Here is a 21,271-nt window from a genome sequence, read left to right as displayed (position 1 = left end):
AAATATTAATTATTATTTTATGCTTATACCAGCCGCTAGAGCTGCTATCAGAGATGATAATAATCCCGGTTTATCTATTTTCTATGCCCGGTACGTGGGTACGTACGACCACAATTTAAATAAAGGGCCGATTTTCATGACTTTTGTTTCAAACTCAAGTATTCAGTCAGTAGATGAGGCATCTAATGAGAAAAGCCCAAAAATATAACAATTAAATAGCTTTTGAAAATATTTAGTTTTTCGTGATGCGTGTTGATTGCCGTGTGCACACATACATCTTTACAACCCCCACTACTTCTACATCTACTACAGGGCCGAACTTCCGCCTAGGCAAATCAGGCAGCTGCCTAGAGGCCCTTGTCTTCCCGAGGCCTTCAAGTAAACACCAAAAGAAAAAAAGGTATCACACATAAATTGATTAGCACGGAGAAATAGAAATAGAATATAAAAAACGAATTTTAGCATTTTCAAGCTCATTTGTTGTCTACAGAAGCTACAAGAAAAAAAAAATGTCATCACTGAAGCTATATAAATTTATCCTAGAAAACGGCGTTTTAGACATTTATCCAAGTACAGCAATATCGCTTAGGATGCTGTTGAATACCCCTGTATCAAACTGCTCAGCAGAACAGTCATCCTTTTTTGGTTCTTAAAAAAATTAAAAATTATTAAAGATAAAATTCAAAGGAAAAAACGCTTGCCAAGTCAAATATTGGCATGTAAACTTTCTTGATTTTCAATTTTTAGAAATTTATTAATTGTATGCAATATGTATGTATAATGTATTTTATTTTCATTTTTATTTAGTGAGATAGATCGCCGAAACCCGAGAGTGGATTTTGTTGTTTGGGGTCTTGTTAGATTCACATTAGCTAGGAGAAGTGCAATGAAGATTTTCAGAACTTTATCTTTTATAATTAATTCACTTCTTCCATCTCCTAACTCCTAAAACCCCTCTTGAAATCCAAACTCTCCCAGTCAAATAAACTTACTATATACAAGTCAATAATTTGTTCAGTTTGAACATACGGTATTCAGTTATGGGGCAATGTAAAGCCATCCAATACCAATAAATTTCAGATGTTTCAATCAATCTTTCTACAATTAGTGGCATTTTCTCCTTGGTACTTCACGTCTTCATAAAGAACTACAAATTCTTACTCTTGATCAATTAGAAAAATTACATTACTTTAAATGTCATACTAAATTAAACTTTCACAGTAATCCATTATAATAAAACAGCTATCTTCCACCTCACTTTCCAGTAATGTTCATAGAAGAAAATGGCCTAGAGACCTACTAAAATAAAATAAAAATAATAAAAAAATCACAATAATACCTAAAAGTGTCAAATCAGATGCGCTAAGTTCCACTGCCCATAAATGTAATTATCCTGTCACTAACAATTATTAACTATTGAATTTACAATTTATTAACACTACTAATTATTGTATAGATTGTAAATTATGTTAAATAATAAAAAAAAATTACGGACTGAAAATTAAATTCTAATTATACCATCAACTATTCAGTAAAAAAAAAAGACAGAAATTAGGTAATCACTGTTGAATCTGCTGTACAGTGTCGAGTAAGTCACTGAAATAGTGAGATGTATATGTCAAATTTGATTTTAATTATAAATCATTTCATATGAAAAATGACTCCAAGTGAAATAGGTCTGTTATATACTAAGGTTATTTCATATTTTATATATATATAATATAGCTATAACAATAATATAACTTAGTATTAACAATAGTACAATACGATAGGTTGAATTAGTATGAGAAATTTCAAGTATCTACAATAATTTGTTATTAAATACTACTGAATAAAAAAAATTATTTTTACTGGTTTTAGATTTTGAGTAGAGCAATTAATGTATTAATTTTATCATAATGACCATTTTTTATAAACATTAAAATTGTTTCTTTGTTATTGAAAACAAATGTCTATTATCAACATTTCAAAATATTTTTACTCTTTTTAAACAATTTATTTTCAATTTTTTATCATGTAAATTAAATGCAAACGGAATGTAATCTAGACCTTATGAACACCTCCTTGATAGTATTACATAAAAATAAACAGGTATATTTAGTTTTTAAACTACTGTTATTAATTTGATGTAACCATATATTAACCAAAACTTGTCTAAACTAGTACAATAGGTAATATTTTAAGTTTGTGCTCCATTCATTAGATCTGTAAGAATATACTTATAATTAATTTGCAAATGTTGAAATATATACTAAACAGTGATGATTTTTGAAATACAATAATGAAATTGAGAATTCTGCAGTTCTACCGCCAAAGTATTTTAAGTTTATTACATTATATACCATAATTTCTTATTATATTTATAATAGCTGCAGTTTAAATATTTTTTGAAGATAGTTTGTAAAACCAGAGGTTGTTTAAATAATCAAAATATTTGGTAAAGAATTACATTAAAAACTCTTCAATACCGATTCTGTAAAATTACTTATGCTATTGGTCACTTTAAAGGCATATTATTAGACAAAGTGACATGCTTACAATATTTAAAAGACAGTTATATTACTAGTCATTAATCAATAGACAATAACACCATGATAAGTATTTAAGGTAAAGACTGTGTTTTATGAAATGATTAGGGCTGGGATTTGTATGTAAATACACATTTTACTAAAACATAAATTAAGTAATGGAAATGATAAATTAATTTCACGTGATTTTACAATAAAATAAAACATATTTTATTTTACATGTTTTTACATATTTCGTCATAGATACATATTTTAACATTATTTGTAAAATTTCTGCTTTTTGATTACATATTTTGTAAATTTTGACAATTTCGGTTGTTTAGTAGTATTATATATTTATACTTTGATAATAGTATTCGTAAAAATTGTAAGTGTATAATGCATATGGGAAATAAGTATATGAAATTATTAGTTAAATATTAATAACTTGATTATAGTTTATCTTATTTGTTTCTGTTCGATAACAATACATTAATGATCTTAGATTATACTTTATATTCAACAATTATCAGACAAAATATATTTAAGAATTCTCAACAGTCAGTACTTGCATTTGCATATAAAGCTATTGTATTTTATATTTTTTTAAATAAAATTAATTATAAATTAATACTATTATATATTATATATTATTCAAAATTATTTAGAATTTTATTTTGATTTAACATAAGTTAGGTTATTGATTTAACCTAACCTAACCTAACCTCTAACATATTTGTTATTTTATACTACATATTTTGGCTATTTTAATTACAAATAAATGTATATATTTTTGGTTTTTTATTACATATAAATCCCAGCCTTAGTAATGACATTAATCAACTATTAAAATGTTTGAACAATAATAAAAAAAAAAGAAATTCTAATGAAAATTATAAAAAGATAACAATATTACAATTATCAATTTGCAAAGACAATGACTTTTAAGTACACAGATTTTAATAGCTATTGTAATACTCACTTTTCATTGAGAATAATGTAGTTTTGTTCTGAGTAAATTGACTAAATTAATTATTAAATTATAGCTATTGAGACTGGAAATTAAATATCATTAAGGTTAGTTAAATTTATTTGTATGTTATATTTATGATTAAGTACTATATTTCTATATAGGACTATTAGCATTAAACTATACAAATTTCAACTTAATACATATAAAATAATTCAATGTCATTTTTGTAAATAAATTATAATAAAATAAACAAAACAATTTTTATCTTCATAGTACACAAATTTTATTATTGAATAATGTTTTAAATTTAATATTTTACAAGGTAATAAATAGTTTGATATGAAAACTATGAAGGAAATTCAGTGATTGGCAATTTAATACTTTTCTATAAATATTAATTTTATGGGGATTTTATAATACTTCAATTTTTATAATGCATATATGAGAATGAAAAAAATGTAGATTAAATGTGTGTTCCAAATTTATTTCTATACTATTTAATGACCGTACTTCTGGAATTCCCATTCTCTATTATCAAGTGGGCATACTTGACGAGTTTTTAACCAACGAGATATGCAGTGAAAATGAAAAGCATGATTACACACACCCCATGCAACTGTACATTCTTCACTAGTTGCTGATGCTTGGTTAGCTTGACATTCAATACATAAGTCCATGATGTGATTACGACAAATGGCACAATTGTCTACGACAATGTCCCAAGCCCATAAAGCAACAGCATTCCATTTCTTTACTTCAAATCTTTTTTTTTCTCCGCGGCTACTGGTACTTGATGATGGAGCTTCAACATCTTCTTCATCGACTTCCATATTTCTTATAAATAATAATTGTATAATTATTTTAATATTTGTTAAAAATACAATTTACTAAACAGTATAAGAATATTAAAAATAATAAATTTAAAATTCTATAAAATTGTATGTACAGCGACAAATTATCATTGTAAACTATTCATTTTTCTATCAATAAACCTTTTTAATTAAGAATTTAACCATATTTTGTATATAATAGTTAATTTGAAATAGTTAAGTTGTTTGCATTAAATATATGTAAAACTTTTCTTAAAATATAAAAAATAAATATCCAATAAAATTGAAGAAATTGCCTGTTCTTAGTTATGATTAAAATGGAAAAAAATTAAAAATTTAAAAAAAATTTTTTGACCCAAACACTGATCTTAGTAGAATCACAGTATAATCTTTTTTTTCTATTTTCAATAAATATTAACACTAAAGGTATACTCAAAATATTGATTGGATCATGAGCCCATTTCTTCAATAAAATTAGAAAAATCACTTACGTTATAGACATGTAAAATTCTTATAGATTCTATTGTAGCCTAGGGTATGAAGCTTGCATAATATTAATTTAATGATCAACATTAAATCTTAAAAAATTAACTGGGTAATGTATATGTGATGCTGCATTATACAAAATTACTTATTGAAATAATAATTTATAATCAAACTATATAAAAAAAACATTTACATTTACATGATTTTCTTTCTCAAATAAGAAAAGAATACCTTTGTGCAAGCACACAGAACTCTAGAACACAGGTCCATATCCATGAAAGATTTGATTCATGATTGGTCACTATCATTGACAACAGTCTCAAGTAATGATCAACCATTATCGTCAGATATACATACTTACACTAGTTTTAGACAACAGTTCCCTTCTTATTTAGAACGATTTAGTTATAAGGAAACAACAACATATCTTAGACAAGACATTCTTTGTCAAGTTAAAAAAAATGTATCCTATCATATCAGTTTAAAAATTAGAAAGATATAATAATCTTTAGTAACAGAACAGCAATTACCTCTCCCAAAGTAATTAGATAAACTAATATTTAACCAAAATAAAAATAAATATAAATACAATGTTTGTACATCAAAATAAAATTGTAAAGTTGACATTAATAACATTAAAAAAAATAAGTCTTAACTCACCTTCAGTTTCTAAAATTTGAAAATAATTCTATACTACTTTAATGTTATGTTTAATAAACGATGTATTTAATAAAATCATAAGACTATAAGAGGTAAGGCTCCGACTTTCGAATTAGTATAAAATTTCACTACTTCAGGTGTCCAGGACTCGCGAGTCGCGAACCAGCCAATCAGGAGACAAAAAATATTATTTTGTGTAATGAATGATGATAATGCGAAATAAGTAACAACTAAAAAGAAAAAGTTCCAATAACTGAATATAACCTTAAAAAATAAATTGTTAATATTTATTCACATTATAATAATAATGAACAAATACAAATTTATAATATAAATAAATATAAAATCAATTTTTATAAGCATTAAACTGTTGACAATTTCAATTTTCAATGTAAAACAGGTAGTACATTAATAAATTATTTTCAAAAAAATTAAATTTTTTCTATTTAAAAATTAAAAGAGGTAAATTATAATAACGATATTATGTTCCATGAAAATGTATTTATCAGTTTTCCATTGAACTCTATATGATTTATCATACCTAAGGATATCTATAGAGCTCAATGTAATAAACACACTCCATGATGCGAATATTTGTTAATTTTCTAGTTTAAAGAAATTTAAGATTTTAATATTTTAATTAAGACATACGTTGTATAAAAATATACAACTAAATATTAAAATATTAAAATATTTGTTGTTAAGTTATTCTAATTTATGCGCAACTACGTGTTTGTTGTGGTTAGGGATATTATTATCATTTATTTCCAAGTATTTTCCACACAAAAACAGTTAAATCTAAATATTTAAAATACAGTTTTTACATTTTAAATTAAATCATGTTTGTATTGTTTTTAAAAGAGAATAGTATTATTATTGGGATAATAATCATGTTTATTTTGTGGTTAGTTCTTTTCAAAAGAATTGCTGGTTTCTTTGAGGTAGGTACATCGTACATTAATCAATTCTTAATTAAGTTATTTTTGTTACGTAAAGTATAATTACATCATACTGATATATATTTTTATTATTTTAGAAATGTATTTCAATGTATTCGTCACACAAATTTAAGTTACCAGAAATAAATGTTTTATTTCACTCATTGACTAGTGGAGTTTTTTGTTTTATCAGTGTCCCAATATGTTTTTCAACATTTAAACCTTCTTCGTCATCTAATGCGTCCTTAATGTACTGGTTACTGGATTCATTTCGTCATATGATGGATCGTTGTGCAATTACAGAATCTGTGGATCCATCAAGAAATTTTAAGTTTATCATTCTCTATTCATGTTTATTACACAGTGTATATACATCATTTACAAACAATTTAGATGAACGGCCATTATTAAGCACTTTAAAGAAAGGAGCTGTACTTAGTTTTTTTGCTTCAACATACTGTTTTGGGTAATTACAATCACTAATTTTAGTGCCTTTGTAAGATTATACTCTGAGGATTTTTAACATTGATTTTTAGGCTTTAATCAAATTGATTTAATACTACTAGTATTTAAAATTGTACAGCTGTATAGAAGCAGGTTTTGTATTCCTTGGACTGTCTAATTTATCGCTTGGAACATTAGAAGCTGCAAGACTCTTGAAAGTTTGTCATAGCAAAACAAATAGTATGGTAATTAAAATAGTAAGCTTTGGACAGTTTGTTGTACATTGTGTTATTTGGTAAGTAGAAACTAAGTAACTTATTTAACAATTAATGAGTTTATAAGATTTTTCCTTTTACTTACTTATTAATTATTTGTTACTTTTAAACAGGATATCAATTTACTTATTCTTAGTGCCATTTATTGTGCTATCGTCGGTCGAAGTGCTAATGATGAATAATGATAATCGGCTACCATTATCAATTATGTTATTCAGTCTTCTAATATTTTACTTAATTGAACTAAGAGATAGTGTATGTTTCATCAGATAGTGTCTCTAATAAAATATATGTACATTAATATATTTTTAATTAAATTAAACTTGTTTGTTATAGCCATTAAACATGTCAACAACCAGTGGAAATGGTATTTTTAGACTATTTGAATCTCCTAAAAGCTCGTAAGAACTATAATTATAATGAATTTAAATTTAATCATTTAATACTATATCATATTTTGGTTTAATATAAATGTGTGTAATTATCAACTTTTATAGGTTATTAGCTGCAAATAACAGTAGTAAAAAGAATCAAAATAAACAGAAATCAAAAGAAAATGTATTAATGTTGTATCAAACTACTAAATGTAACTAAATTTATGTTTTGTTTATTTAGTTATACATTTTTCATGATTAATTTTAGGTTATTCAATTAATTAGATTTTAAATTATTTTTTTTTTTTTATATTACAATTTAGTGTTTAAATAATTATAATGAAATAACATTATATACTCATTTATATTCAAATTTTAATTATATATTCTATTACAATATAGGTGTTATGGCTGTAAAAAAAAAAGTAAAAAAAATCCGACAAGATAAACTATCTACAGCTGAAATTAAACCTGAGCCCATTGAAGTGATTGAAATATTTGATGATTAAAATATGGCCAGTAACTGTAATAAGCTATACTTATTTATACTGTATTTTTTGTAAATTTGTAAATAATTAATAATATAAAATATTACTAAGTTTTCTTACTGATATAATTTTAATTTTTTATAAAATTAAATGATTAATTTTATTTGATATTTTTATATATTGTAATTTGTAAGCTAATTAAGCAGCTAAATATTTTAAAAGATAATAAAATAATAAAAGATAACATTTAGAGACTTATTACAGTACATTGTACATACTACATACTAACAAACATTTAATATATTTATAATATTGTTTTAGTTTATAATGTGTTTCAATTACTTTCCTTTTTGTTTTATTTAAGATTTTTCTATTGATCAAAATATAAGAGATTACTAAGTAATCTTATTATAAAACTAATAACAATATTATTGTAGAAAATTAAGAATTTGATAATATATTATTTAATGATAAAATGTTTACAAGTACATGAAATTGTGTAATTAACAAAGAAGTTATCCACTACTTCAGTACTAAATTGTCAAGTAAATTGATAATATTATTAGAATTAAATGTTAAAGATAGTGATCCGTTATATACAGTGTCCTGTTAGGATTTACAATTTATTTATCATAATTCTGGTTTTTTTTTTAATAAGATTCATAGTAATAAATATTTTATGTTTCAATTTATTTTGATTTTTTGGTAAAAAAGTTTAAAAAAAATATATATTTTTTCATAAAATTTGAAGATAACCATTTCGTAGAATTCATTATTTAATTTTTCTGAAAATATTAATGTTTCAACATCTTAATTTCATTAATTCTAGTAAAACTATAAACCTTGAAGTCAATCAACATATCTTTTTAGACTATGATTGATTTTTTTAAATTTTGTGTATATTACCAGTATGAGTAAATATTAGGTTAAGTTAGGAATCAACTAAAAAAAGTAAAAATCACAGGTAGGTATATAAAAATACATTTATTTAAATTGAATTAATCATCAACAACTATTTATTTTTTAAAATTAAAATCAAACCACAGCCACGGATTAAAATAGTAAACACAGAATAATCTTATTAAATATATTATATATAAATATAAATAAATGGCGGGAGTTTTTATCATCCATAAGACTGATAATGCTCCTTATAAGTTATAACTTGTATACCTGTCCTATTCTGCAAGCAGTACTGCAGTAGGTTAGAGTAAAAGAAATTCTATTAAAATTTATTAAATTTATTTCAATTATTCTTTATTTTTTTACATTAATTTCATAATTTTGTTTGTTTTAAAATTACTCATTTCCTATAATCATTAATCATAAGTTACCAGTCAATATGAAAAGAACTCATAGTGAAGTTCAGAAGGTACCTATGACTTAAAAATTCCGTAAAATTATTAATTATTATACTCATTTAAGTGGTGCTTTTTTTCAGACCCAGCCAGGTAGTTCCAAGCAAATGAAAATTACCTCTTTATTTTCACGCATTCCTCCAGAGTCATCCAAAACTATCACAAAATATAATGAAACTGTGCCTTGTACTACTACTAATTCCAAATCTTTTTCAAGTCCGCTATCCAGTCCAGATGTTATACCATCATCCCCGGTATTGAGGAATAACAAACCTTCTAAATCTAAAAAATGTATAAATCGTGCATTAATTTACGACATTAAACACAAAGACAAATGGACCATTTCAAACACAGATACTGTTTTAAATTTTCCTAAAGAAAATCTAGGTTCAACTACAAAAAACACAGAAAAACCTGACTATGATAATAATGATGTGGATAGTCAGTCATATTCATTTGATTCAGTATCAATAGAAAGCTCAAATACTGAATTTAGTACAGACTTTTTCTTGGACTGGTTAGTAAATAATTCTTTAAAACCTTAAATAAAAATATATAATATACACTTGCAGTGGCGCTGATATCAATTTTAAATGTGGTATTATATAAAAATAAAATCTGAGATAGTAGGAATAGGAAATAACTAAGTAGTCACTATGTCCACTAAAATACAAAATAATTTTAATGTACTTTTATTCAAATATCTATAACCTTAAACTTATATACTTATATCCTATGGACTACTATCATAGACCCATTCGCTTAATTAGGTATTACATCCACAATACTTTTACATAGTGGTCGGTGCCACTGTACACTTGTAACATAATATTATATTTAAAAAAATATATTCTAGTGATATAAATTTAATTGAACCCCATCGATGCATTGTAAAAAAATTTGAAAAAGATTTTGGAAAAATTAGCTTGACTTTGACTTCCTGTAAAAGTTATGAAGAAGATGTATGTTATCTCAGCGGTACTTGGTAAATTTTTATTATTTTATTACTTCTCAAATATTAAATGTATATATTTTCTTGATACCTATTAAGTCTCGTGTATGATTAAATGTGTGTATAGGCTTCATAGTTTATTTGAAGTAGGCGATATAGTAACTGTAATGGCGAAAAAAGTCAACGGTCAGTGGTCAGTAAATAATGATCATGGTTTTGTTACCAGACACTCAGACTTTTTGGTGTCTGGGACAACAATTATTGGATCATTATTTTGTTCACGGCGTTCAATTCTTGCGGATATATATAAAGGACTCGACTGTTCCTCTGCTGTTATGGTTATTGGAACACTTGTCCACCAATTACTTCAAATGGTAAATTAATTATTAAATTATTAAGCCTTTTATTTTATCAAATTCACTGTTTATAGGTTTTAAAAAGAAAGCAGTTTAATCAAAAAGACATCAAAACTATAATAGATGAAATGATTAATAGTCCAGGTTTCGTGCATACCCTTTATGAATCTGATATGAGTTTTGAAACTACTAAAAAAGAGCTTATGGATTTTATACCAAAAATTCAAACCTTTGTTAAAACTTATTTGGTTGGTAATCAAATGTAAGTTATACTTGAATGATATTCATCAATATTGATGTTAATATCATTATTTTGTAAAATACATCTCCAATTAAATGGTTAGGAATTTAAACAAATTCAATTTTATGAGATATTTTTTTATACTATTGTTTTAAAAATTGACTTTTTTTTATAAATTTTGAATCCATAATGCATTTTAATAACCAAAAATTATATTAGAAGAAAAGAAAAAAATACTTGGCAAGGCGAAATAGTATCGATTGAAGATATAGAAGATAACTTATGGGTACCAGCATTTGGTATTAAAGGTAAAGTTGATATTACTGTACAAGCTAATTATGATGGTACAACCAAAATAATGCCTATTGAGTTGAAAACTGGCCGAGCTTCTGGAAGTGAGGAGCATCGTGGTCAAGTGTTATTGTATATAATAATGATGAAGGAATTGGGTATGGATGTAGATTCAGGCTTATTATTATATCTCAGGTAAATTTATATAGTAAGTTATCACTTTATAATTAATTAATTATCAATACATATTTTATGGTTGCAGAGAAAATGTATTGACTCAAGTCAATGTTAGTCATAGAGAAAAACGAGATTTGATAATGTTAAGGAATCGACTTGTTCACTACTTGAACACAAATAAAATGATTTCAGATCCTATTGATGACTATATTCCAACACTGCCTGAACCCATAAACCATCACAGTGCATGCTCAAAATGTCCTTATTTAACAGCATGTAGTGCTGTTTTGAGGTAAAATTACATTTTTTTCATTTAATTATTTATATTATTATTATTTGCTATATTATTTTTTATTTTGTTGTTTACATATTTATAAAAAAAAACTAAAATTATAGCAAAGAAGGTTTTGAAAAACTAGATCTTCATAACCCATTAAAAAGATTAGGGCCTCAAGCTATTAGTCATTTAAAATCTGAACATATTAATTATATAATGCAGTGGACTGCTTTTTTACTGTTGGAGAATTCAATTGAAAACACTGGAGATAATTTATGTGCTAAATCTAGTGATTTATGGACTTTGTCATTTCTTGAGCGGTTGGTGATAATATATTGTATTTATTCTTATGTTGGAGATATATTAAACTCATTTATGTTTTTCCAGTGAGAAACGTGGAAACTGTATTAGTTTATTAAAAATTAAAAATGTGGTAAAAGAACAGAGAAACCGATATTATTTAAATACCATGGAAAAATCAGACAAGTCTGATAAAATCAAATTTACTAATTTCTCTGTTAATAATTATATAGTTGTCAGTACTAGACGGCGAAATGCAGTTGCTACTGGTTTTATTTCAGCCATAACTGAAACATCAATCGATGTTTTATTAGATAGGTAAAATAAAATAAATAAACAAAATTAATTAATTTTATATTAAACAAAATTAATTTTCTTTTCAGAGATTTATCCAAACTAGGATCTAATGAATTCCATATAGATAAATATGAGTCACAATCAATCATACCTTTTAATTTTTCTAGTTTAGCACTTTTATTGGAACCTAGTGAAAATTCAGCTCAATTGAGAAAATTTATTATTGATAAAGAAATACCTTCGTTCTTATCATCAAATAATCACTTAAATTCATTCATTAAAAGCTCAGGATTGACTTTAAATTTAAATTCATCACAAAAGTCTGCTATTATTAAAACATTGACTGCAGATAACTATGCACTCATAAAAGGTATGCCTGGAACTGGTAAAACATCAACTGTGGTTGCTCTTATTCAGCTACTTGTACTGATGGGTCGGTCAGTGTTGATTACTTCTCACACTCATTCAGCTGTTGATAACTTATTGTTGTTATTACATAAAAATAAAATTGATTTTTTGAGATTGGGTTCAAAGACACGTATTCATCCAGACTTGTGGGGAAAATGTGATGAAGTGGTCTCTCAACGTTGTGACACCCCTGAAAAATTATCAAAGCTATACAATCAAGTGGTATTGTGCTGCTCTTCAAATTACCTTTTTGTGTTTAATTTTTAATAAGAATAAAAAATGTTATAATAGAATATTGTTGGTGTGACATGCCTTGGATGTGGACACGCATTACTTAAAAAACGTAAATTTGACGTATGCATTGTAGATGAAGCTACCCAAGTGGTACAGTCATCAATTATTGCAGCTCTTCATTCGTCCAAGATGTTTGTATTAGTTGGTGATCCACAACAACTACCACCTTTAATAAAAAATAAAAAAGCAAAGTAATATTTAAATCTAATACTATCAGTTAAAATAGAAAAAATACAAATCATAGTAATTTAACTATTTCAGAGAATTGGGTATGGATGTTAGTATGTTTGAAAGATTAGATAGGCCATCTGTTACTTCTATACTTCATGTACAGTATCGAATGAATGGTCCTATAGCAGAACTTGCCAACAAATATACTTATAATGGAAGTTTACAGTGTGCCAATGATATTGTAAAATATGCAACCCTAACACTTAATAAAATAAAAGTAAGCTTATATTTTTTAACATTTTTTTTATTTTGAAAATAAATGAATACACTTTAATTTTAGGTTGATAATGAATGGTGTAAAGATATTGTATCATCAGATTTAAATAAGTCTGTTTTACTCTTAGATACAGGAACTGTCAATAGTAGTTCATCAGACACAAATTTAATAGAAATTAATGTTATCAGAAAAATTGTTTTGATTTTAATTCAAGTAAATTAAAATATTTAAATGGTTTTTTTTTTTATGTATTGATTTTGTTTTTGTGTTACTAGGGTGGACTTTTAGCTAAATCAATTGGTGTCATTGCCCCTTATAGAGCCCAAGTAGCACTCTTAAAAAATGAGATGGGTTCTATGCATTCAGAAATTGAAGTCAATACAGTAGATCAATATCAAGGACGTGATAAAGAAGTTATAATATATTCATGTACAAAAAATACTATTGCTAAAGTAATGCAATTAATTTTTTTTTTAATTGTACACTTTATTAATTTTCATCGATTATATTTATTAAGGATGTAGGTATATTGAATGATAAAAGAAGAATAACTGTTGCTATAACAAGAGCAAAGCATAAGCTAATAATGATTGGTGATGTAACCACAATGAAAAATTATGAAACTTTCAATAGCTTGTTCAGCCATATTACTAATATTATAAAACTACCTCAAATGTGAAGTTTACATAGATGAAGCTAAAATTTTAATTTATTTATACATTTTATTATGGTAGCTGTCAGCTGATAACCTCTACAAAAACATTAAACTATGATGTAATATATTCTATGATTTATAGAAAGATCTCTTGAAATAACTTTTTAGATATACATTTTAATGTTTAAAGAAAACTCACAGATTCATCGGTTAACATTTTTTTTTACAATGAAATAATATTTTACTTTTTAAGCAACACAATTTATGGTTTTAGTTTTTTTAATACTCCATTAATCATCAACTATTCTAATCTTAATAAATATTGTATAGTGTGGTATTCAATGTTGCAATGACACATACATTATATTTTTGTGTATCTAAAACTATTAAAATTTAGTAGATCACGTGATATATAGATGTCATTGATTAGAGGAGGCGCTTGTTATTAATCAACACTGGCCTACATGTATAAATACTGTAAATGTTTATCAATCAAGTTAATTAAATCGCAAACAGCATGCCTGTAAGTAATGCTAATTGTATACATACTGTGTTTATTGCATCTGTCCATGTAAACCTTGGATTATTCAATTTATCACTCTTTTCCTGACATTTACGTTTTATATTTAATGTCCATAGTTGTTATTTTTTATTTATAAAAAAGATGTACAATAAAACATGCACTCAATATATTTGGGCCAATTCAGGTTGGTGTGAAAAGTCTGATACATGATTGATAATACATAATACTGACTAATTATAATAATTTGCACTTTGCTCACGTTTGACTGACAAGAAATTACACGTGATGGACATATGGTGGCATTTTATGCATGTTAGCTAATATAACTACCTAGTACCTACATAATATATCACTGTCAGTGCATTATACATATAATCAGGTAAAACTGGTTCAAGTTTTGACAAATAATATATGTAGTACAATAAAATATAAAAACGCGGTTATTTCTTTGTCAATTGTCTTATTATTTTTTATTAAATATCGTTGCATACAAATGTTTTACCATGTATCCAAAACTACAATGAGTTTCTACTCTCGAACCAAGTTTTTTTCAAAAAAAAAAATTAGTTTATTCGTATTTAGGTGTACCTAGATATTTCGCTCGATTATACCACGAAAAAAGTTTTTAATTTCATACGTTTGACTCGTTTGAGTATTTATTTACGTTTACGATTTCCTCATTTAACATTTCGATGTAAAAAGATACATGTACACTTATTTAAGTCCTTTATAGTTTATTAAATATCATTAATGTACTATTTAGCGACTACGCGAAGATTATAATCTATGATGCAACTTAATTATATTAAATATTTTGATATTTTATCTAACTGTAGTATTATACTAGTCTTATTTTGTACGATTGCTAAAAAATTGGTACGGTCATTAAAGATTAGGGTTTCTTCAAAGGTGAGCGAGTTAATGAAAATAATTAAGTTAAGTTAAGAGGATACAAGATCGATAAGTTACAAGTTAATATTAACTTAACTCAGTTAAAAAAAAAATAATCTATTTTTTAAATTACTATGTAAATCACATAAAGAGTGGATGTGTCTTTCTAGTTTTTTATTTATAAATTATAAAAAACAATTTTATTGAACTTTTATCATTAACTAGCGTACAACTGATATACCTACCCTTTTACTTTTACTTTACTAATACTTATTAATTTAAACTATATTATCAAGAAAAAGAATAGAAATGTTTGTGTTATTATAGTATTGGATTATTTTTATTATATACTAATATAGTAATATTTACATATAAACGAAAATGTTTTAAATGTTTTTAACTTGATTGATTTTTTTTAAATTAACTGAGAAAAGCTAAGTTATTTCAACTGTAAATTAAACTAATTAAGCTCATAAGTTGATAAAAAAATAAACTAACTATAGTTAAATTAAAAAGTTAAAAAAAAAATTAACTTTTTAACTATTTAATGCTCACCCATAGGCGTGCGCACGGGGTGTTCCGGGTGTGCCTGGGCACCCCCGACATGTAATTAGGGCCCTAAAATTTAAGTCTTATAGCATATAATATATGGGTCCGTATTTTAACTAATGTTACTAAAATAAAAATGGTATTTATTCTAAAATATGTTGTAAAAAAAAATTATGTTTCAAGATAAAAAAATAATACAACGTAAAATATTTTAAATTTGCGTGATAAAACGTATTATGATTATAACAGCTAGATATTATTGTCTACAAAAGTAAAAATAATAAATAAATATTGCAATTATCTTGAAAATAGATTTTAGACCCAACTATCTAATGAAATATTATATTACTTGGTACTAGTAATACCACTGATTAATATGTGATATAATGTAAGTAATATTTATTCGTGCATTATAATTTACTAAAATATGTACATGTTTTGTTAAGAGAGGGCCCAAATTAAAAAAAGGGCCTGAAAAAAATGTAGGCACCCCCTGAAATTAAGGTCTGCGCACGCCTATAATCTGTGTCCACCTTTGGGTTTCTTAAACTATAAAAAAAAAAACAATCATACATTTTAAAGTATAAACACGTTAGTTAAGTAATTACTGTATGGTTTATTGGTATTTCAAGGAAGTAGGTACCTATTAAGAGGACGTTATACCCGCATCCGCATGTGTTGTCTCTGTCCTACTAATGTAGATCATAGAAAATTGCCGTTCTGCAGAACACATTTTGTGATGTTAGCTTTAATATTAGAGTAAATTTACCTATTATCGAACCTTAGGTATTAGGTAATAATGTTATCTAGGACATCTCGAAAACTTTTATTGGTATTTTAATTTTTAAGCTAGTTACAAGCATTTTAAAGTGTTAATATTTTACATAACCGTGACTCACTTAAAAATTAAGATATCAATAAAATATTACATAATATAAAGTTATATGAAGATAATTTTCTTACCTTTAAATTTTATAATAGGTAAATTTACTCTAATATTAAAACTAACGTCACAAAATGTGTTCTGCTGAACGAAAATTTGCTATGATCTATATTATTAAGACAGAGACAACACATGCGGATATAATGTCCTTTTAATCAAATTTACAACAATAAATGACTATGTCGATAACAATGATTAAAGATAATGTTGGATTTCATACATAGATAATAGGTACATGCGAGGACGTAGCCAGGATTTTATTTCATGGGGGGGTCAAGACAAAAAAAAAATAATAATAATAATAAGTAATTTTAATCATTCTTATTAATCAAGCAAAAATTAAATTCGTAATGACCTACAGAATGTTATATTATGTACATATTGTAAAAAAAACGCATGCCAAGTCAGAGATCGGCATGTAAACTTTTTTTATTTTAAATTTTTAGAAATTTATTAATTGTATGCAATATGCAAATATGTATGTATAATGTATTTTATTTTCATTTTCATTTAGTGAGATAGATCTCTAAAACCGGTGAGCGGATTTTGTTGTTTGGGGTCTTGTTAAATTCACATTATCTAGGAAAAGTGCAGTGAAGATTTTCAGAACTTTATCGTTTATAGTTAATTCACTACAGAGCTTCAAAATAAATTAAAATACATTTTATTAGGCGTTTTTTAGCTTTATAGCTTTGTAGTGAGTTAACGATTGAAGATAAAGTTCTGAAAATCTTCACAACACTTCTCCTAGCCAATGTGAATCTAACAAGATCCTAAATAAAAAAATTCGTTCTCCAGTTTCGGTAATTTACAACGCTAAATGAAAATCTAGCAAAAAATAACTAATTTTTTAACTGTGAAAAATTAAATAATTTTTTTTTTGAAAATTTTTAATCGCACATTTTGTATCTAATCGATAATCCTTTTTTAATAAGCTATCAACCAACTTTTTAGCTATAATAGTTTTTGAGAAAAGTTAAAAAATAGATATTTTGGGACTGTTCACGCCGACGTTTTTGTGGATTTAAATCGTTATACCGCTTGGGTGTGATATCGAATCTCTCTCATTAATATTTTATGTTAAAGCTAGCTTAATTAAACACCTACTCATTACAACTGAGTTATATTTTTATCATTTTCCTATTTAACAAAAATTCTTGTAGTCTTAAAAATTCATAAAATTCATAAAATTTACGATCTAGTCAGTTGATAAAGGACAAAATCATAATTATTTAATTACAAATTTATCTTAACTTAGATAGGTACCTACTAATTATTACTGTGTCATTTCTTATCAACATGGTTATTATGGGGTTTAGTTTATACAAGGGTCTATCGTCTATGTATATTGTATATTTTTATATTTACCTCATACCCAGCTATATGGTATACGTATATACAAGAACCTATATATATATACTTATATGTGTGCTAACCGTATCATTTGGTAATTTTTTCCATAACATTTAATTAATTATTAGATTTACGAGTACAAAAAAAAAACATAATTGTAAAAACACTAGCATTTTTGTTCCACTCAGATTCTAAAAAAAATTTCGTCGATAACATTTTTGGGGGGGCCATGGACCCCCCCCCCTCTGGTTACGTCCCTGGGTACATGAATGATCTAAAAATATTATGTATTATCAGCTATTGTTTCATTATATTATAACCTACTGCAACTGCAACGTTCAGTTTATTACCATGTGCCCGCAATTTTGTCATAACTCATGATGGAAAATTTTAAAACTGAAATCAGAAATAATAAATGAATTAATGCTGTATAATGAATATTTGTAGATATGTAATTTTAAGAAAAATAGTAATAAGTACTATTAGATGGTAATGTTCACAAAATATAACAAAAAGGTCTAGGGAAAATGAAGACGAAAAATAATACATCAAATACGTTACGCATGTGGTGCACACTTACAGTTTCGTACTACATAGTTTGTATGTAATCAGTAATCTCATTTGATGGGCAAACTGTGCTTTTATACTTATTTTTTGAAAAACACCTTTGACCCACCAAAAATAAAACAAATGTCCATAAGTATTTTAAATCTGATCTTGATTATTTGGTAGATATATGTTTCTTTTTTTTTAAATAAATTTTTGTTGCGATTCGAGTGTCCGTCATTGGACAATTTTAAGAGTAATGAGAATATATAAGAAAAGAATATATCTATGTATGTAACTAACAACTTCTAAGTATCAAGTAAAATTAATTACAAAAATATCTGCAGGAACGTAAATATCTAGACTGTATAAATGTGGACCATACAAATCTGGACCGTATGGTTCTGGACATACTATATCTGGAGCGTATAAACCTAGACCATACAATTCTGTGGTCCAGATTTGTATCTTGTATAATCCACATTTATACGGTCCAGATATTTACGTTCTTGATATGTACAGTCCGGGTTTATAAATCTGGACCGTATAATTTATAAACCCGTACTGTTCCATATTTGGAACATACATATCTGGACCATATAATTCTACGGTCCTAATAAAGTGATATGTACAATCCGGGTTTATACGGTCCAGATTTATAAATTCCCGGTTTATATACGCACCCCCATGTAAGCATTATATTTAATAAGCTATATTATAATAAAAATATTGACTATGATAAAAAAATATAATTAAGCTATGACAAGTATTAATGTAAATTCTATTTAAAATGTAATAGTAAATTAAATATTTTATCAATTTTGTACATCAGAGACTGCGCTAACGTGCAGTTGTGCAAAAAATGTGCAGTTCTTATTTAAATGTTATGCAGTTCATAAAAAATAATATGTTTTGAATTTTTAATAATTAATTATATATGTCTATGAGCTTATAACATAGGTATCATTTGACATTATTTTGTTTACCGAATTTATTAGGAATTATGATTGAAACATTACAAACATTGATTATTAATCTATGAATATCAAGAGATTAAATTCACGGTCTTTAAGATAAATCATGGTCATCAGTTCATCACCATTATGGTATGCCGTCAAATATTGTGATTGTGCATTTGTGCTCAAATTAACCATCACTAAATGGAAAATAGTGATAATTTAAGGAATTTTGTTATTTAAACCGTCAATATTTATACATTATGATTTATGATATATAATATACATATATATATATATATTTCTGATATTATGTGCTATTTATTATATACGAGCGTCAAATTTTTTTCTTCATTAAAGCAACCAGGGTGTGCACTATGCAGCTCTAATATTTCTTTGGCGCAAGCTCTACAGTACATGAGTAAACTAACAAACAAACAAAATTAAATTTTCGGGATACTTTCTTGCTAACCTAGTAACCTCCACGTGGTGTCTCTTGGTTAACGCTAATGAACTGAATTTTATTCAACTTGAATTTTCCCATGATAAATAAATAAAATGCCGGGATCCGAATTATTTTACTGACAAAATAAAAATGATTAACGGAACGCAAATCATATAGGTACCCAATAAAATATACATCGAGACCCAATTCAATAATTCATACTGTTTTTGAAATTTGGGACTCAAACTTAAAGTTGTTCACGGTTTCCATATTATACTATAACGTTAAATTTAATTTTTAATTAATATAAATTTAATACTAAAGATTATAATTTATAAAAATGTATATATCATAATTTAATCAATAATTAATTATACAATTCTATGTTGTATTTGATTGTTTTATAAGAGCTTTTTATACATATAAGCATGCATTTCATTAATTTTTAAGGTGATCAAAAAAACAAAAATAATTTGATGCTATAAATTGTAATATTGTATAGTTAATACATTCGAATATCCAATATCATATTCATAAATAAATAAATATAAATACAAATATTAAATTCAATTGTTTATAATAAATGTAAGGTATTTTTGTCGTAGAGTATGCGGTCTACCGCATACTTGTCGTCTACCTACCTGCAGCCTACGTCTACCACGTATGTTTCTATACGCTTATCAGTTACCACTTATCACATAGGTAAGCAATTTCAATAAGTCCTCTTTCCTTTAAAAAAGTTATGGTATTTTTCTCCAATTGAGCAATTGCATAAAAATGTTTAGCTGAAAAAATGCTGAAATAAAGTGTCTTAACTGTAGAAAAATGTATTACGTATTACAGCACAAACTAAACAATAACTGATTATCTCATATGTTAGGTCTGGGTTATATTATAAAATTAATTAAATTATTATTATAGAAGTTACATCGAGATGAAGTAGATAAATTAATGAATTAGATAAAATCTTATCACCATCGAATCATTGGGAATGACACCATATAATACATATATATGTATATAGATGTGTGGCAGA

General features: G+C 25.8%; 3 protein-coding genes and 1 long non-coding RNA gene across 4 annotated transcripts; 2 read left to right on the top strand and 2 right to left on the bottom strand.

Moving 5' to 3' along the window:
• Positions 1–3,738: 3,738 nt before the first annotated feature.
• On the bottom strand, positions 3,739–5,622 carry LOC113552893 (RING-box protein 1A). The gene is made up of 2 exons (XM_026955901.1): positions 5,457–5,622; positions 3,739–4,314 (listed from the first exon to the last, which is right to left on the bottom strand). Exon 2 carries the CDS (start codon positions 4,308–4,310, stop codon positions 3,978–3,980), a length of 333 nt encoding a protein of 110 aa, XP_026811702.1. The 5' UTR covers positions 4,311–4,314; positions 5,457–5,622; the 3' UTR covers positions 3,739–3,977.
• A 673-nt stretch (positions 5,623–6,295) lies between these two features.
• Positions 6,296–8,112, top strand: LOC113553899. Its single transcript, XM_026957465.1, has 7 exons — positions 6,296–6,397; positions 6,493–6,860; positions 6,978–7,133; positions 7,227–7,368; positions 7,450–7,514; positions 7,611–7,699; positions 7,890–8,112. The coding sequence occupies exons 1-7, from the start codon at positions 6,296–6,298 to the stop codon at positions 7,994–7,996; spliced, it is 1,029 nt and encodes a 342-aa protein (XP_026813266.1). The 3' UTR covers positions 7,997–8,112.
• Positions 8,113–9,130: 1,018 nt separating this feature from the next.
• LOC113554184 (DNA replication ATP-dependent helicase/nuclease DNA2) lies at positions 9,131–14,290 on the top strand. The gene is made up of 15 exons (XM_026957917.1): positions 9,131–9,347; positions 9,417–9,850; positions 10,190–10,318; positions 10,413–10,659; positions 10,716–10,903; positions 11,102–11,368; positions 11,436–11,642; positions 11,747–11,947; positions 12,015–12,245; positions 12,311–12,854; positions 12,924–13,117; positions 13,188–13,374; positions 13,438–13,587; positions 13,650–13,826; positions 13,892–14,290. The coding sequence occupies exons 1-15, from the start codon at positions 9,318–9,320 to the stop codon at positions 14,051–14,053; spliced, it is 3,348 nt and encodes a 1,115-aa protein (XP_026813718.1). The 5' UTR covers positions 9,131–9,317; the 3' UTR covers positions 14,054–14,290.
• On the bottom strand, positions 12,623–14,734 carry LOC113554185. Its single transcript, XR_003405239.1, has 3 exons — positions 14,579–14,734; positions 12,879–13,092; positions 12,623–12,822 (listed from the first exon to the last, which is right to left on the bottom strand). It is a non-coding gene; the product is annotated as an uncharacterized LOC113554185 (long non-coding RNA).
• Positions 14,735–21,271: the final 6,537 nt, after the last annotated feature.

The sequence above is a fragment of the Rhopalosiphum maidis genome, chromosome 2, assembly GCF_003676215.2.
Source record: "Rhopalosiphum maidis isolate BTI-1 chromosome 2, ASM367621v3, whole genome shotgun sequence".
Classification (NCBI taxonomy): domain Eukaryota; kingdom Metazoa; phylum Arthropoda; class Insecta; order Hemiptera; family Aphididae; genus Rhopalosiphum; species Rhopalosiphum maidis.
The sequence above is the reverse complement of the archived record's forward strand: the minus strand, read 5'-3'. Positions and strand labels throughout refer to the sequence as shown.

Bases quoted from the DNA above. Each gene is read 5' to 3' on its own strand.
- LOC113553899 (XM_026957465.1), top strand. From the start codon at position 6,296: ATGTTTGTATTGTTTTTAAAAGAGAATAGTATTATTATTGGGATAATA. The intron at 7,369-7,449 runs GTATGTTTCATC...TGTTTGTTATAG, and splicing joins TAATTGAACTAAGAGATAGT to CCATTAAACATGTCAACAAC. The intron at 7,515-7,610 runs GTAAGAACTATA...CAACTTTTATAG, and splicing joins TTTGAATCTCCTAAAAGCTC to GTTATTAGCTGCAAATAACA.
- LOC113552893 (XM_026955901.1), bottom strand. From the start codon at position 4,310: ATGGAAGTCGATGAAGAAGATGTTGAAGCTCCATCATCAAGTACCAGT.
- LOC113554184 (XM_026957917.1), top strand. From the start codon at position 9,318: ATGAAAAGAACTCATAGTGAAGTTCAGAAG. The intron at 10,904-11,101 runs GTAAGTTATACT...AAATTATATTAG, and splicing joins TATTTGGTTGGTAATCAAAT to AAGAAAAGAAAAAAATACTT. The intron at 13,588-13,649 runs GTAAATTAAAAT...TTGTGTTACTAG, and splicing joins TTGTTTTGATTTTAATTCAA to GGTGGACTTTTAGCTAAATC.